General features: G+C 24.4%; 2 protein-coding genes across 2 annotated transcripts; both read left to right on the top strand.

Annotated features, from left to right (window-relative positions):
- Nucleotides 1-684: 684 nt before the first annotated feature.
- Nucleotides 685-9,038, top strand: Bma-cutl-21 (Uncharacterized protein; the record flags this gene model as incomplete). The annotated part of the gene is made up of 10 exons (XM_043074952.1): nucleotides 685-784; nucleotides 1,266-1,459; nucleotides 2,716-2,879; nucleotides 3,131-3,399; nucleotides 4,931-5,030; nucleotides 5,266-5,494; nucleotides 5,935-6,085; nucleotides 6,386-6,499; nucleotides 6,808-7,028; nucleotides 8,979-9,038. 10 exons carry the CDS (start codon nucleotides 685-687, stop codon nucleotides 9,036-9,038), a joined length of 1,602 nt encoding a protein of 533 aa, XP_042930886.1.
- A 4,221-nt stretch (nucleotides 9,039-13,259) lies between these two features.
- Nucleotides 13,260-16,515, top strand: Bm5125 (Acyltransferase family protein; the record flags this gene model as incomplete). Its single annotated transcript, XM_001892583.2, has 7 exons — nucleotides 13,260-13,513; nucleotides 13,744-13,816; nucleotides 14,475-14,820; nucleotides 15,178-15,401; nucleotides 15,584-15,699; nucleotides 15,775-15,954; nucleotides 16,287-16,515. The coding sequence occupies 7 exons, from the start codon at nucleotides 13,260-13,262 to the stop codon at nucleotides 16,513-16,515; spliced, it is 1,422 nt and encodes a 473-aa protein (XP_001892618.2).
- Nucleotides 16,516-17,314: the final 799 nt, after the last annotated feature.

Here is a 17,314-nt window from a genome sequence, read left to right as displayed (position 1 = left end):
TGTCTGACAGTCATTCAAAAGTCCTTGAACGGAGGCATTGATAATTTTCAGAAAAATAGCGAATGTATGTTTGGTACCATTTATAAGATGCATATAAGTTTGTAGATTATATATTATATGCAAATATGCAGTAATTATTACTATTAGATTATCCTTTTTCTGAAATTATATCAACAATTTCTTTCATTTCTTTTCAAAATTTAAAACTTTTTTCGTTGTTTTATTTCCCTATTTTTCTCTCTTTTTTCTTTAGTTTTTCTTTTTTATCTCAAATTTTCCTCAAAATTTTCTTTTTCTTTTTTTTCATTGAACAAAATTTTTATTCGAAATGTAATAACTGTGTAGCATAAAAAAGGAAAATAAAAACAAAGAAGCAAATGGCATTGGTTAATTAAACTGTTACAGTAATATTAAATTGTGTGATCAGCAATGATAATTAAAATTTTTTAACAATTATTTCTGTTATATTTTTAAATAATTACATTATGTTTTCAAGTGATACAGCTTTGGTTCAATAATGATTGATAATGTCAATTAATTCTTTTTTTTTTCTAAAAAAAAAAAATAGATTTTTAGGAAAGATAAACGGGCAAAATCCATCTATGTGATGTTCAATTAAGTTGGCTAACTATGACTTCTGTTATTCCTTTGTAAAATTAAAATTTTGAGAATTCGAAAGAAGCAATGGATTTAAGTTTGCAACTTCTTATTGTTTTAATTACAATTAGAATCTGTGCTGCAATTCCAATAGCAGCAGAATTACAACAGCAATATTATGTCAATGGTAAATTAATAATTCCAATCGATTATTTCATTATTTTCCTAATCTTAATTATGCTGTCACCATGTGAAATAATGAACGGTATGAAAAATTATTATTATTATTATTATTATTGCTATTGTTATTATTATTATTATTGCTATTGTTATTATTATAAACATATGCGTGACTCAGAGCTCACATATTAATTTCTCAATTATTATATCACATATGAATTATCAATATATACTTGTTATCATCATTATTATCTTTTATTTAATTTTATTTACAAGATATTAATTATAACAAACAAATGTTGAAAAATGCCAAAAATCAGCAATTTTTGATTGTAAACTAATATTTATTAGTATGAACTATGAATGATATATTAGCTTATATATGTATATGAAGTTAGGAAAAAAACTTGATGAATTTAAAATTTCGGTGAAATTTTGAGAAAAATTCGTTTTTTTCTTTTTTTTCCCTCTAAAATAAAATTTTATAGTGACACCAATATGTGAGCAACAATCCATTAAAGTAGTATTAAAATTTAATGGTAATGATTGGCCAGCTGGACAATTTGAAGATTGGATTATTGTTGGAACAAATAATCGTGCTGAATGCCGCTTAAAGGGAAATGGTGAATTGCAGTATGTTATCGAACTTGCTGTTTTCAATGATCCATGTCAAACAGAAATGGTTAATATTTTGATTTTGATAAAAAAAAAAAAATTAAACTTTACAGTAATAGCTATTGTCAGTAAAAAGTTATCATCATCAGATTTGAAAATATGATTTTAGTGAATTGCTGATTAGCTTCAGAAATTCTTGATAATACTTACATAGAATTTATGATAGCATGTTATATTTTCAAAAGTATTCAACGACCTCTAATCGCATCGCTAAAATTTTAAAATTTCGTTATTTTTGCTAAAATTTTAATTCAAATATATTAATTAATATTATTAATTAGTTTATAATTAATTGACGTTTAGTCGACGTTTTTATTAGTCAATGTTTTTAATTTATTTTATTGGTTGATGTGTTTAATTTTATCATTTTAACAGAAATTAGTTGTTTGATATTGAATTCAAAATGAGTCTTTTAAAACTTGGATTGAAATTCGAAATTAACTCGGGGTTAAAGTTAACTTTTGATTAGAATAAAAAAAAAGTATCTATTTTTTTTATAAGGACAGTAATTTCATTTTCTCATTTATTTTATGTAACGAGAAAATTTTTATTAAATAATTGCTATCAATGAGAGGAAAAAAAATTGTTGTCAAATTTCTTCTGTCGCAAATTTCTGCAGTTCTCTTTTTCTTTTTCTTTTCTCTTTCTAATACGAATGAAATTGAAATTCGATTCTGCTACAATCTAGAATTTCCATTTTTTATGAACTCATTTTCACAGATAGCAATTTGAAGAAAAAATGAAAGGAAAGCCAATGCAAGCAGGAAAGTAAAATGAAAGTTTTCTGCATGATAATGCATGATAATATGTTTATCATTGAAAAGTGTGGTAATGTTAACTTTCAAACTATAAGTTAGTACTATGAATGGAAAAGATTAGTTGAACATATTGGCGCATCAAGTTTTGTTTCCGGAAATATATACATGTATGCAAGAAAATAAATTTCCGGATCATTAAATGTTGAAACACTTACTGGAATTATCGTATCATCGAAATGATAAAAGCTTTGAAAAAGTTTTTAAAAGCAAATTATGATATTGTTGCTTCAACAATTAATTGGTTGCAATCATTTGATTTGTAGCTGATATAAATGGATAGAATTGCATAAAGTTATCATTCGAAAATCTCATACTATCATAATCATTTCGAGTAATTTTCATTATATTGAAGAATTTTCAAATTAATTCTTTCAAAAATTTCCATATTTTTTTTTAATACTTTAGAATAATTCTTATTTAAAGCATTTTGTCATTTATCATTTAGCTTTCTACGGGAGTATTTCAAAATCGAATTCGAATTGGAAAAAATCCAGCTGTAATTTTGCTCGGTGATAAAACATATATCATTAAATGTACATACGGATTACCGGAAATAAGTCAACTTGATATTCCATCTATAAATCCATCATTCAATGCTATTACATTAGCGTTAGCACTTTCTTTGAAAAATTTTTTTTTTTTTTGCTTGTTTATTTATTTATATTCTATTTTTTTTTAAATTCTAAGAATTTTGTATACTTTTTTTTTTATTCTTTTAAAAATACTAACAAACAGCCATACTGAAATTAATATCATATTTTGAAGTGTAAAATGATATACTGAAGTTCATATCATATTTTGAAATGTAAAATACTCGAAATTTCGATCGGTGATTAATTTTTTTTCTTTTTTTTTTTAAGAGATTTGTCAACAAATTCAATGCAACGTGAATCACTAAATGCTATCGGATTGCCAGTATTATCAAATGAAACCATCGGAGAAATTGCAGAAGGTGAAGATATGGATGATAGTAGTGATAACACTATTATATCATGGCCAATTCTTTTCTCCATTATTGGTGGCTTATTCGTTATTATTCTTATTCTTATCTTTACATTTATTTGTTTCCGATCAAAGATTGAAAATATGCCAAGCAATTTGCAAGGACAAAATATTTCAACAAATGATGGTTCGTTTAAGAAATACTAAAAAAAAAAGTTCAAAACTTTTTCCTAATAAAATTATTGTGAAAATTTTAAGTTAATATAAAAAAAAACTGATTAAAATATGAATTTTTAAAGTTTGTTTATTAAGAATGCTATTATTAATTTGTTAAAATTTCTTTCCATTTTTTTCTTTTTTAAGATTCCCATTTATCCTTTTTTACTGAGTAAATAATTAAACTTACTTCTAAGCTAACTTTTTCCTTTATTCTTTTAGGTGTTAAATGATTCTATTAAAAGAATACATCTGATAAAAATATGCCAATTAAAACAAATGTATACTGAGAGTTTGCACAAATGCATCTTCAATTTTTAATTACTCTATTTTTAATTTTAAATTTAACAAGTTAGTATTTTTTCTTTCGATTTCCTTTTTTTGAATGAGTAAGCAGAAATTTAATAACGGATAGTACAGGATATCATTTGATCATAAAAAAGGCATAATAATAATGAAGCAAAGTATGGTCTCATTAAGTAAAAAAAAAAAAGCAAAATAAATTAAATTAATGGAATGGATGCTAACAAAGTCAAGTGCAAGAAATTAGTTTGTAAAATTTCAACAAATTAATTAAAGTAAAAAAATTTAATTTGTCATTTTAATACTCTGTTAGGCAAATAACTGACAAATTTTCAAAATTTATTTATTTATTTATTTTTTTTTTATTATTTAAAGCTTACTCAAATAATTTATTAATTAGGTTATTCGAGAGAATGAGCTTGCAGATCAAATTTTTTAGTTTCTAAATAATTTATGATTTTCATCGTCCTTCTTTTTTCTTTTATTTTCTTCTTCTCTTGTCAAATCTTTCTTAAATTATTATTATTATTTTTTAAATCCACTAAAATTTGCACTATACATCATAATAACATGTTATTTAATTTAACTTAATGTGTAATTTTGAGGCGAATAAATCTGAAACTTTTTCTCTTTTAATAATTGAGACAATTATTATTTTCGATAAGTGAAATTTTTAGTACTGTAATGGTGAAAAAAAAAGAAATTGCGATAAAATTTATAAAATATGTTGAAAAGTTATCTTAGGAGTATCTAATATAACAGGAAGCATTCAATTATCGAAACTATTCAACTGAATGACAAAAATTTATAGTATGGAATGAAATTAAATTTAAATTATTGTTGGATTTTTTTCGAAAAATTTAAGATTTTTTTTTCCTTATGAAATTTAATAAATACTAATAAATTTATTACTGCGTGTTTTTTTTTTTTTTTTTTTTTAATTAATATATAACACAAATTTTCAATATATGGAAGGAAATAATGGAGAAAAGAATGCATAACATAGGACTGAATTATCATATTTTTACTATTATTAGCATATTTCAAATTAATTTATCATAAAATTATATTATCATATTTTTGGATAAAAACATTTCCCCAGAAGTTTCATGAAATTTGATTATTATTAATCTAAATGTTTATATTTATTTAATAGTGGTACGATTTTGCTCATTTATAATAATAATTCATTCATTTAGGCATCACAATTAGTAAATTTGGTATCAGTGATCTTTGGTGGAATGAAAAGAACAATGTCAAACCAAAGCAGTTGTCAAGCATTCAAACAACAAATGAACGGTTTCTATTTGTCAGATTAAAATGATTGCTTTTAAAAAATTTATCATAGTAAAACACTTTTTTGTTTTCCTCCATAACACTATGATGCAAAATTTAAATTAATGAACAAAAAAAATGATAAAATTAGAAAATTATTCATATTTTTTCAAGTAAATTATTTTTTTATTTATTATTTTCTTTTCAATAAATAATCCGAGTTTTTAATTGAAATTTAAAAATTTTAATCACATCTTAGATCTTCCGCTACCGTTCAAAGTACGCTACACATTAATTCATCACTATCATCTGATTCATCGATGTGTTCGGAACGAAATTTGCAAAATACTTCAACGAGAAGTTATTCCCAACGACGATCTACAACAACAGATTCCGGAATTACTGTTGCGGAAGATTTACCGCAATGTTATTCGGAATGGCGAAGTCGTATTCTAGCTAATTTACCAAACAAACATGTGAATAAAAATGTTAGCAAATATCAATACTGTAAATATTTTTTCAATAGCTAACTAATACATTAATGTATGAATGATCAATTTCATCATATTTTTCAGCTAATTAGTACTAATTAGGAACTTAATTTGTAGGAGTACTGAAATTTACGAAAATAAATATTCTAATCTTCATCTGATTGATATTAAATAAGTTGTTTGCATGTTATCATATGCAAAATGTTATATGTAATACATTTGTTTAAATTTAAATTTAAACATTTATTACTTTAAATAATTTATTAACTGATTGATTTGCATTGTAGTTATCTAACAAAAAAAAATTTTTTTTAACTGGAATTTTAATGTTAAATTTTTAATATGCAAAAAATTTCTTTTTCTTTACTGATAAAATTGAAGAATACAGTTGAAATTTTAAAACTTCAAATATCATTTATTAATTACTCTTAATCCAGGTTGATTTGAACAGATGTTCATCATTATTAATGAATGAGGTAACAGTTGGCGAAAATCAGCTCTCCGAAGTTCGTTCAATCACCGAAATCTATCGATCCGCTGAGATGGCGCTCGGTGACGGTGATGCATCATCACAATCAACACTTGAAGGTGCTTTAGTTTTACGAGAGGAAATCTGAAAACAATGAACAAAATAAATAAAATTTGAAATATGATTTAATCTTAAAAAAGAAGAAAAAATGAAAGTATTTTCAATATGACTGAATAAAACCTTCTTCTTTTTATAAAAATAAAAAATAAAAAAAAAGTCTTCAAAATTTTATAAATAAAAAATGTTAAATGGAATTTGAAACCATAAATCAGCTGGATTCAAAAACTTTTTAAAACTTTAAAAATTTTATGAAAATATAATTTCAATATTTATTTTTCAAATTTAATCTAATATTTCAGGAATGTCACATATGCCTAATTATCATGATTTGGATCCTGCAATTGAACGTCTAATTCGATGTATTGGTAAAATACGCGGTATTGGTACACGTAAACTTACCGAACAAGAATTTGGTAATAAATTTTTTATTCAAAAAAAAAAAAAAAAATCGTTTATTCAATTACTTATTTTTGAAAAATTTTCCATTTTCTGAGTAAGCTACAAGTTGTACATTTGTTACTTGGAGAAAGTAATATTAAATTAACAAATTCATATCACAAATTAGTTTAAAAAAGGTGTCAGTAGGAATTTTTTTCTTCTCAAGTAATAAATATTTTAATTCAATATATTCCGTAAATTAATGTTTTTTTTTCAAATGATTAGCATAACGAAAAAATATGAAATTAAATTATTTTTTGTATTCAACTGACGAAAATTTCAGGTCGTTGGCGTCGTTTAGTGACCAATAATGTGACATTTCGTGAAACGCTTATGAATGCACGTGATAGTAAACAAATTGAAGAGATTTGTTTAGGATCAAATTACAAGAAATTATTTACTAAAGAAAAATGGAATGCTATAATTCGTTGTATCATTGAACAACAACAACAAAACAATATGTCAACAAAACATTTTCTTAAACGAACTGATTCACAACGACAAGTCAGCTAAATTTATTAATTTTTTTTTTCTTCTTTTACAAATGATTTTAAATTCATTCATCTAAATTATCAAGTTTACTAGCTTAATTTTTTGTCTTTAAAATTTAGTTATGAATTTGTCAAATTATTTTTTTCGTTTAAAATTCCATTCATTCATTTTCCATTCACTTTTCTTTTTCATGTTATTTTTTACAATATTATTAATTCATTTTTTTCTTTTTTAAATTCATTCACTTATTTGTAAATCCATCAATTAATTTTCTTCTTTCTTAAATTCATCCAGTCATTTATAATTTCATTAATTTTTTTTCGGTGTTTTTTTTGCTGTCACATCACTGTAATTCATGTCATTTTCTCAATTTAGAAAGAAGAAAAACGCGAAATATACAAACTGAATTGAATCATTTGTAATTGTTGAAAAGCTGACAAATAATTAAAACATAATTAATGTTAGAAATGTTTAATATATTAGAATTATTGAAGATATTGGAAATTATTATTAGAAATATTGCAAAATATAAGAAAAAATTAATATTAGAAGTTTTTTCAAAATATATCTTAAATAAAACATATTTAAAAATGTTTTTGAAATTATAATTTCAAGCAACGTATGAACTTATTTAAAAGAAGAGATATTAATGCACTAATATTACGACATTGTTCAAATTGATGCTGCTCTTAACAAGTTGTGATAGTGAAAATCGATAATCGTTTTGATTATCAAAAGTGAATTAAAGTGAATTGATAACAATGTGAAATGTGTATCCATTGTATGTCACTGAATTTTTCACCTTTCTTTTAAGCTTTAATGAGAAATGCAAATTGTTCCAAAAAAAAAAAAATTTTTAAATTGTATCCTAAAATTTTTAAAAGTATTTTTTTGCAATAAATTCATTTTATTATATTTTCTTTTCATTTTTAAGTAAAAATAAAAGATTAATTAACCACAGAATTTATTCATTTTTCAAGTAAATAATATTAAGAATTATGGTTTCATTATAATAGTAATTAAAAATAATATCAGATACTGAGAAATGATATACAATTTTTCTTAGATAATCTATTAAACATTCATAGGCAATATTCGAATGCTATAGAAATTCATTTCCAATTTTTGCTAGTATCATTAATTCCATTACAGTCATGCATAACTTTTAATAAATTTTATATTTTTTTGCTATTTTTTAATTTTTGCAATTTCTACTCAATATTTTAACTTTCTTTCCCACTTGTAATAATGAAATGATGTCGAATTAAATTTTGAAATGCTAATTCAGTAGAGCTTAGTTAATTCAAATGAATTTCTTTATCACGTTCTTACTTGTTTAGAAGGAGATAATTGGAATGAATAATCGTTAAATATTTTTCATAAGTGATAACAAAAAAAAAAAAGAAATGAAACAATCATAGTAATTTGATGAAACTTTTATTTTAAAAATTAACTGATCAATTTCTGACAAAAATGAGCCTATCAGAAAGTTTTTTAGATTAGTTTCGAAATTTTGATTCATTTATGCCGTTATTTTGAGCTTATGAAAATTTGACGAGAATCGATTAGGTATTGTCATTTTGTGTTTCTTATAGATTTTTTGCTTATAAAAATTTTTGTCGAAATCAATTAAATATTGTAAATTCCATGCTTACATAGGTTTTTTTTAATTAACTGCTATTACTTTCTGTTCATGAAAAAAATTTCCAAAAAACTTATTAAGTAATCTTATTTTGTGCTTGTAAAAATTATTCGAAACTAATTAACGCATTGTCATTTTATGCTTACAAAAAATTTTGCAGAATCAATTAACATTGTCATTTTATATTTATTAAAAAATTTTCAAAATCAATTCAGTATTATCATTTTATGCTTTTCCTATTCTCTTATCCACCGGAAAATTTTATGCATTTCATTTCTCAAAATAAAAGAGCAGTAATTATTTATTTTGTTTTCTTTCAGGATTTAGTCTCATCGTCTTTAAATGTATACGTTGGTGATGTCGGTTCAAATGGTTGGTAGCATTTATATTCTTCCGGTCTTCTTCCTGTTCAGTTTTTAATTCATTTTTTACAAGTATTGATATTGTTACTAACCGATAAATTTAATACATACTGCTTTTATTTTTAATTATTAGTTATTAATATATTTAGAAATTTTCCAGCTTTCCAAATCTATAGTTTTGTGTGTCTATTCATTCTTCACTTTTTTTTTTAATTTCAATTTAAACAAATATTGCCGAATTTTTAGAAAAATTTTTGTAAAAAATTATTTTTTAACATAAATATGCTTTTGTTTAATAAACATATTAACAAATTATGAATAATTTCATTCAAATTATGAATAATTTGTAAGATTACCTGAAGTGATATTATATCATCTATACATCGTTTCTATTTAACTTAACAATGCTATTTTATCTAGTTAATTTTCAGTTGGCTAATTTTTGCTTTTTACTTATTTGTGGTATAATTTGACCATTTGATACGATAATCACAACTGAAGTGAAAAGAAAATCATTTACTTGGCAATAAAATGTATTTGAAATTGATTTGAATTTAATTAATTTGGTATTAAAACAAATTAAAGACAAATTAAACTAATTTATCAGTTTTTTTCAGTTTCCTATATTAATTAGTTGACAAAAGAGAAAGCAATCATTTTATCATTTGTTTGATTTCAATATTTCTCACTCAAATTTTCTAAACATGCAATTTTTCTATGTCATATTTAAATTAATTAAATTTGTATGCAAATGAATTACTGATTATAATAAAATCACATTATTAACATATTGTTTCATTGTACAATGTGGTCTTATATTTCATTTTATATTGTAATACATTATTGATTGATTATTGTTCTGGTAGCTTATTTCATATTAATTAACTTGTATTCATTTTTTTGTCTCATAAATTCCATTATGCATTTTCTTGCATAAAATTTATCAATTATTTTATCTAACTTCAAAACATTTGAAGATTTTTTTTTTTTTTGTTTATATTTGTCAAAAATCATGAAACAGATCAGTTAATTGTAATTAAGATTGTATTGTAACAAAAGCTATTGATTGTCTGAGATTAAAAATTCTGCAGAATATGTCAAATATGCCAACTTTCTTTTTGATCTAGATCAATAGATCCTTTTAATCTAAATCAATCAATAGAGAAAAAGATCTACAGAATAGATATTACAACAAGAAATCAATAGCTCAAATATTTTGTAAATCTGATTTTGAAATAGATGGATAAATTTATTTCAAATTAACTTAGAATTAGACAAGATTTACTAACAAAAAGATTCACTCACATCGATTTTCATTCAATAAAAATAAAAAAATGCACATATGCATTTAAAATAAATAATCTCAAAATAAAATGAATTTATTGTATTTTCCTAAAATGTCAAACTTCAATGACAACACAAATTAATGAATAACAATTATATTTCATTTTTTCTTGCTAAATTCTAACATAAATTTTGAAAAAGGAGGAAAAAAAACGAAACAGCATTCTTAGTTTGCTCTATTATCTACAATTTTAAATATTCCCATTATCAGTACGTATAAGAAACCTATTTCGTTCAAATGAAATCAAATTTTATTTATATTCAAATGCTCGAATTCATTCATTAATTTAGATCCTTTTTCTTGTACATTGATTCAATATTTGTGATATATTTCATCCATCCATTTATAGCTATTATTATTATTATTATTATTATTATTATTATTATTATTATTATTATTATTATTATTATAAGCAGTATTAGTAGTCTATTTCATTGACTGAAATGACTAAAATGAATTTGTTAGTTTAAAACATTCTTTAAATTCATATCATCAATTGATTAATTTTCAAATTTTTGCAAAATTTGAGAAAAGAATAGAGAAAGCAAGAATCGGCGGTGCTAAATTCAATTCTCTTTTTTGTTTTTCATTTCCGCAAAACTTTCCTCACTTTTTCTTTCATATTTCAAAATTTTAAATAAATAAGTATTTCTTTAAAAGAATTGTATAATGATTAAAATTTACGATTACGGAATTAATGCTTCCTTTTAAAAATCATTTAATGCTCATACTTTTGTATTTGTCCACTGAAATATAACTGACACAGAAAAACAGGTTGTCAGTAATTTTAACTTGTTTCGGAATAACATTAAACAATGAAGGCGGAAAATGGAAAAATGAGATAATTTTAGAAGAAATTTATAAACATTTTTAATTTCATCTGAACCATATGCTATTTCTTTTCTAATTAAAACTAAAATTTTGAAGATAAATTCATTATCATCTTGAAAATATCGAATTTAAATGTATCTATTTTGCATATACTTTTTGAAGCAAAAGCAAATTTTGCAAAATTAAATCAGTGAGTAATAAATAGTATTTATAGTTTATATTCACTACAATTTTCATTTCTAGTAACCAATTGAACGAAATAAAATGAAATGAAATGCACTCATTCAAGTTGCTAAAAGCTAAAAATCCCATTTGTTATTAGTGTGATAAAACTGATGATAATAATTACTCCCTAAAATTTCAACTTTCAAAAAAATTTTTTGAAAGTTGAGGCTGCAATTAAATTTGATAATGTCCCATTCAATAAGTTCATCTCACAGTGGGTTTTCTTTTTCCTTTTGTTCTAATTTAAAAAATTATATATATAAATTAAATTAGATATAAATATATGATATAAATTAAAAATGAATTTTTTCTCAGTTTTATTTTTAATGTTTAAAAATTAATTTAAATTAGTTCTTGTTTCCTTTAAAAAATTTTCGATTTCAAACAATTTCTCCTGTTTACTCAAATAATTTCATTCATTTTTTTTTTTTATCTTATCCATTTCCAAACACATTACGTCAATTCTTTCGTAAACATCAGGTGACACAGATGTCATTTGCATGCTTACGTATATGGGGGTTTACAAGTATGCATGTATGTATGTATGTGTGTATGTTTGTATGCATGCATGTATGTGTTACTAGATAACCCAATTTTTTCATTGGGTAGGTAGATAACTAATGATATCAACCAATACCTCTTTTCAACAATGCAAACAAAAGATACTGGAAATTTTTTCATCCCTTTTTTTTGTTTTGTTTTATTAAATATTTAAAATTTACTGTTTTTGTTTGCATGATGTTTTTAATGACTTATTAAAATTCTATTATTTTTCGTTACATGACTTAAAAAAAATTTACACGAAACTTTTTGATTATTACTGCTATCATTATTCGCCATCATTAGTCATCATCATCATTCATCATTATCATTATTCCTATCTACATCATTATCAGTCATCATTATCATTACCAAGATTATCTTATGATTATCACCATTCATCATTATCTCTATCGTTATCATCGTCAGCTATCATCATTATCGTCATTGTTGTTGATAAAGTTAGGGAATCAAAGTTCTTTGCTCTCTTTTATTTACATTTCTTTTTCCGCCTTATGACAAACAAGCTGTTTGCCCAAAAGCTTTGCTTATTTCAACTAATCGATGGGTTAAATGTTACAAATTAGTTTAGTCGAATAAAAGGGAGAAGAAAGTATTTCTTTGAATACTTTAGAAAAAAAAAAGAAAAAGCTTCTCTTTTGAATGTTTTTTGACAATTGTGTTTGTGGATAACAATAATTAGAAAGGTATTCCTTTCTTTTTGATTAATTTTGATTGCTTCGAATTTAGCTAATAAAATGTCTAAAAATGTAAATATCATATACCAATTTTTTTCTTCTATTCTTACTATTTTCGTGTATTCTTATCATTGTATAATCTTGTTGAGTGAGAAGCAAAAATATTTTTGATCCATCCTGGTGTAGTAGTATTTACCACTAATGAGGAGATTAATTGTAAAGAGTGAGTTATTATCGATGTAATTAAGAAAGATATAATAAGATATCGGCGGCAGGAATATATCAGATGAAAATAGCAGCTAAAATATGGGAGAAGTATTAGATGATGATAAATAATGATAATAATAATAATAACAATAATAATAATAATAATGAATAATAACAATAGTAAATAATAATAATAACGACAATAATAATAATAATAGTTAGTAATAATAATAACAAATGGTAGATGCTTATCGGATTTATTTAGATTATTGAATATGAAAAAGTTTGATGAAAATTGTTTTTTTTTCTTTTTTAAAAGTATTGCATGAAATAATTTCAAAATTTTCAGTGTTTTTTTTATCAATTTATTGCAAGAAATTACGCGAGAAAGGTATGCTGAATGCGCTTTTATCCATATATATTGGATGGCTATTAGGTTTAGTATTAACAACAGTCTTACTAATAATATTCGGCTATGATTGGGGGCCACTACCGCATTTATATGTTAAATTAGTGAAATTTGTGCAAAATTTTTATCCACATAATTATCCACAAACTCATACATCATGGCCAGCAATTATTAAACAGTGTGATACATCATTGCTTCGAAAACATCGTGATGACTCATTATCATCATTTTATTTCAGGTGATTAAAATATCAAATTCATTTTCAAGCTTTTCCATATTAAAAAAGTGAGAGGTTAAATTTAATTTTAAAAATAAGCTAAATTAATCGATGAAAAGGTTAAAATTCTAAGTCTTTTTTTTTAAACGAATTTATGCTAATTTTAATAATCTTTGTTAATTTAAATTTAATTAATTGTTAAACTTTCCTTTATTTTTCCTTTTTCTTTAATAACAAATATAGTATTATAGTGAAACTCCAATGCTAAATGTGTTTGATGTTTGTTCGGATGCATTTAAAGCTGGCTTCGAAGCAATTATTCAGGTTGAATTGTGCTTTTTATTAAATATTTATCTCTTACTAATTATTAAAGCATTATTATTTGTTTTGAGAAGTTTTGCCACTTTATCATGCATTTATTTCTAAAAAGAAGCTAACGAAAGAAAAGAAGAAAAAAAGACATCAGATCTTCTTTTAAAATTTAATATTTAAAAAATCAATCATATTAAATTAATTATTACATCATATTATTATTGGAAGTTAAACTTTGAAACATAATATTCGGAAATTAATAATAGTATTTAGTATTTGCGCAAAATCGAATTTTAAGATAAGTGTTTATTTAAGAAATGAAATCTGATTTTGAAATATATTTGAAAATAAGTGGTATTAATTAGTTAATAATGTAGGCAAGTTTGAATTTTAAATTATTTATTTAACAAGTGATGTTGAATTATTTTAATGTAACATTCAATATTTAATATTAAATATTATATTAAATTATTATTGGATTTTCTAAATCAAAAAAATATTTAATAAATATTAATATAATATTTATTAAATCTTGCTAACTCTTTTATTTGAATATAGGTATAGCAAAATTTTTTCACTCTAATTAATGCCCAGTAATTAATTACGAATAAAATTTGAACTATCTTTTCTTTTTTTTTACTTTTTGATTTTATTATCAAATTGTTGACAGGATCAATTAAGCGTTGCATTCGATTCCGCTCCACCATTCTATAGCACATTACTGGAACATCCTGGCCGATTACCATTTCTAGATACAAAACATCGCATTTCACGACGACACATTTTTGGCTACTTTGTCGCATTACTATTTCGCTATGGTGTTTTATTACCAATACGATTATCATTAATGTTTGTTTCATTTATTTTCTCAACAACCGCAATTGTTGCTGAACACTTTATGGATATGACTGATGAACAAAAACTACGTGTTGGTATTATGAATTGTCGATTATTTTGTGCTGGAATTGGCCTTGTTGCCAAATATCATAATCGTCAATATAGGCCTAAACATCCAGGTGAATAGTACATGCTATTATGTTTATCTTTCTTTTCTTCTTTTTTTTTTCTTTTTCTTAATATTTTGAAGCTAAATTATATCAATTAATTTAATTCTTTAAGTTTTACAAGTTAAATTAATTATTATAGTTTAATATCATAAATATCAGAATATGTGCATTCATCTGTATTTCTAACCTGAATTTTCTATAACATAATAATAGTAGCTATATATTTATTAATGTGATAATACTAATGTCATCTGTAATACATTTATAATATTGCATACCTTCTTTCTGATCATGTAAATCATTTTCTTATTAAATTAATACGTAAATCCCATAATACCTAACATTATGTTCTGATGAAATTTTCAGGTATTGCGGTGGCGAATCATTTATCACCAAATGATATACAGGCAATTTACGCCGATATTGACCCAAATAATGGTTATGGCTTTACAGTAACGGGTCAACGTCAAACTGGTCTTATTTGCTTTATTGAAACTATTGCCGAAAAATTAATTCCAACACTATGGGTTGAACGACGTAGTGCTACAGATCGTAAACGTTTCATGGATGAAGTGATTCGAAAAGCAAAGGTTTGAACTTTAAAAAATATAATAAAAAGTAAAAGAAAAATAAAAACCCTCTACACCTTTTTCCGCCACTGGATTATTTAAACGTTGGCTAATTATTTTAATATTTAATGCAAAAATCTTCAAATAACCACTGGAGAATTTCAAGTACTAAATATTTAGAAATTATTTCACATAAATTTCAGGCTGATGGCCCAGTGTTACTATTTCCTGAAGGCTATTGCACGAATAACACGCGTGTTTTACAGTTTCGAAAAGCTGTTTTTGAAGACAGTGTTGTTATTTATCCTATAGCAATAAGGTAATAATATCAATACAAATTCCGAAAATGTTTTTTTTTTTTTTTTTCCAAAAAATTTCACTAAGCATTTTTTAGGCAGAATGCACGTTTTGGAGATTCATTTTGGTCAGAACCAAAATTTTCGCAATATTTACTACGCGTACTAACGTCATGGGCAATGGTTTATGATGTCACTTATTTGGAGCCACAACAAAAACAGCCAGGTGAAAGTAATCAAGACTTTGCACAGCGAGTTCAGAAGGCTATAGCTAAAACGTACGTGAATCACTTCAAATTTCTTTACTATTATTTTTAATAATCACATCATCGAGCTTAATTATATGTTTTGTGGTAAAGGGCAAAAATAAAGATTACGGAAGAGATATTTTAAAATCAAGGAATTTCATTATGCTTAGTAGCATTTGTCGCCATCTTTTTTGAATTAAGAATTCACAACTTCAGCAGTTTTAAGCAGGTTTGCGCTTCTGAAACATCGAAAACCCAAACGGATTGACTTAATAAAGTGAAACTCTTAATGAATAAGACCTTAACTATGTCATTATTAAAGAATGATACTACAAAGACATGTGTAATTGGCATATTTTCAGCGCGGACGTTGAAAGTATCGCATTAGACGGTCGATTATGGTATATGAAAAGTGAACAGCAACGACTGAAAACACTGCAAATGAAAAATTTAGCAAGACGTTTTAAAGATCTCATTACCGAACAAACAGATTATGAGACAGTTCAGATGAAGTCATCAAAATCACTGAACGATATCAAATCATCATCAGTGTCATCAACTGTTTCAATTAATGGAGTTTCATTGACATGATAATAAAAAAAACTTTTTCAACAAAATAATACATAAATTAAGCATGTCTATAATTCATATCTCCATAAACAACTGCACTAAAATTTTGGTTAGGGAAAACATAAAAATACGAATCTTCATCTTACATTCATGAATCATGCTTAAACAAAACAAATCGAACAATAACAAATTATTCCCTAATCCATCAGAAAAAAAAAAAAAAAAAATGTAAAATGAAAGTAGCGAATAGCTCAGTAATAATCAACATCATTTTATATGATTTCGAGAAATTAGAATAGGATCCAGAAGAATAGGGAGAAAAACTGAGACTTTCTCCAAAAACTAATATTTTAAAATCAGCATTCCAGTAACGGACAGAAGTGCAGCAACTAACCTGAGTAAGTTTACGAAAATTTCCTCCGAAGTCAAGTTTAGAAAGCGGCATCAGAGGTGGTTCACAATCACGTCATAAGCAGTATAATAGTAATCGCAAAAATAGGTTATGAAATTAGCGATATAAAATAACATCAAGTCAAACGGAATCATTCAACAGTGTCCTACTCTAAATATGTAAAGAAATGGGCTGAAATAATTGAAATAATTCAAAAAAAAGAAATCAACGAGCATGGATATCTCACAAGATCCCAAAAAAATTCCTGCAGATCTGATTCAAGTAAAAACAAGTACCATTAAGTTCTAACTTAATGCCTGTAGTTTATGCAGGATAATGAAATGATGTCTAGTTGATTACATCACGTCTAATCTCCTCAATGATCCAATAATTCTAAGGAATAAGGATAAAATTTGATATAGTAATATG

The sequence above is a fragment of the Brugia malayi genome (genome assembly GCF_000002995.4).
Source record: "Brugia malayi strain FR3 genome assembly, contig: Bm_v4_ChrX_scaffold_001, whole genome shotgun sequence".
Lineage (NCBI taxonomy): Eukaryota > Metazoa > Nematoda > Chromadorea > Rhabditida > Onchocercidae > Brugia > Brugia malayi.
Note: the sequence above shows the minus strand (reverse complement) of the source record. Positions and strands in the feature narration are given on the sequence as shown.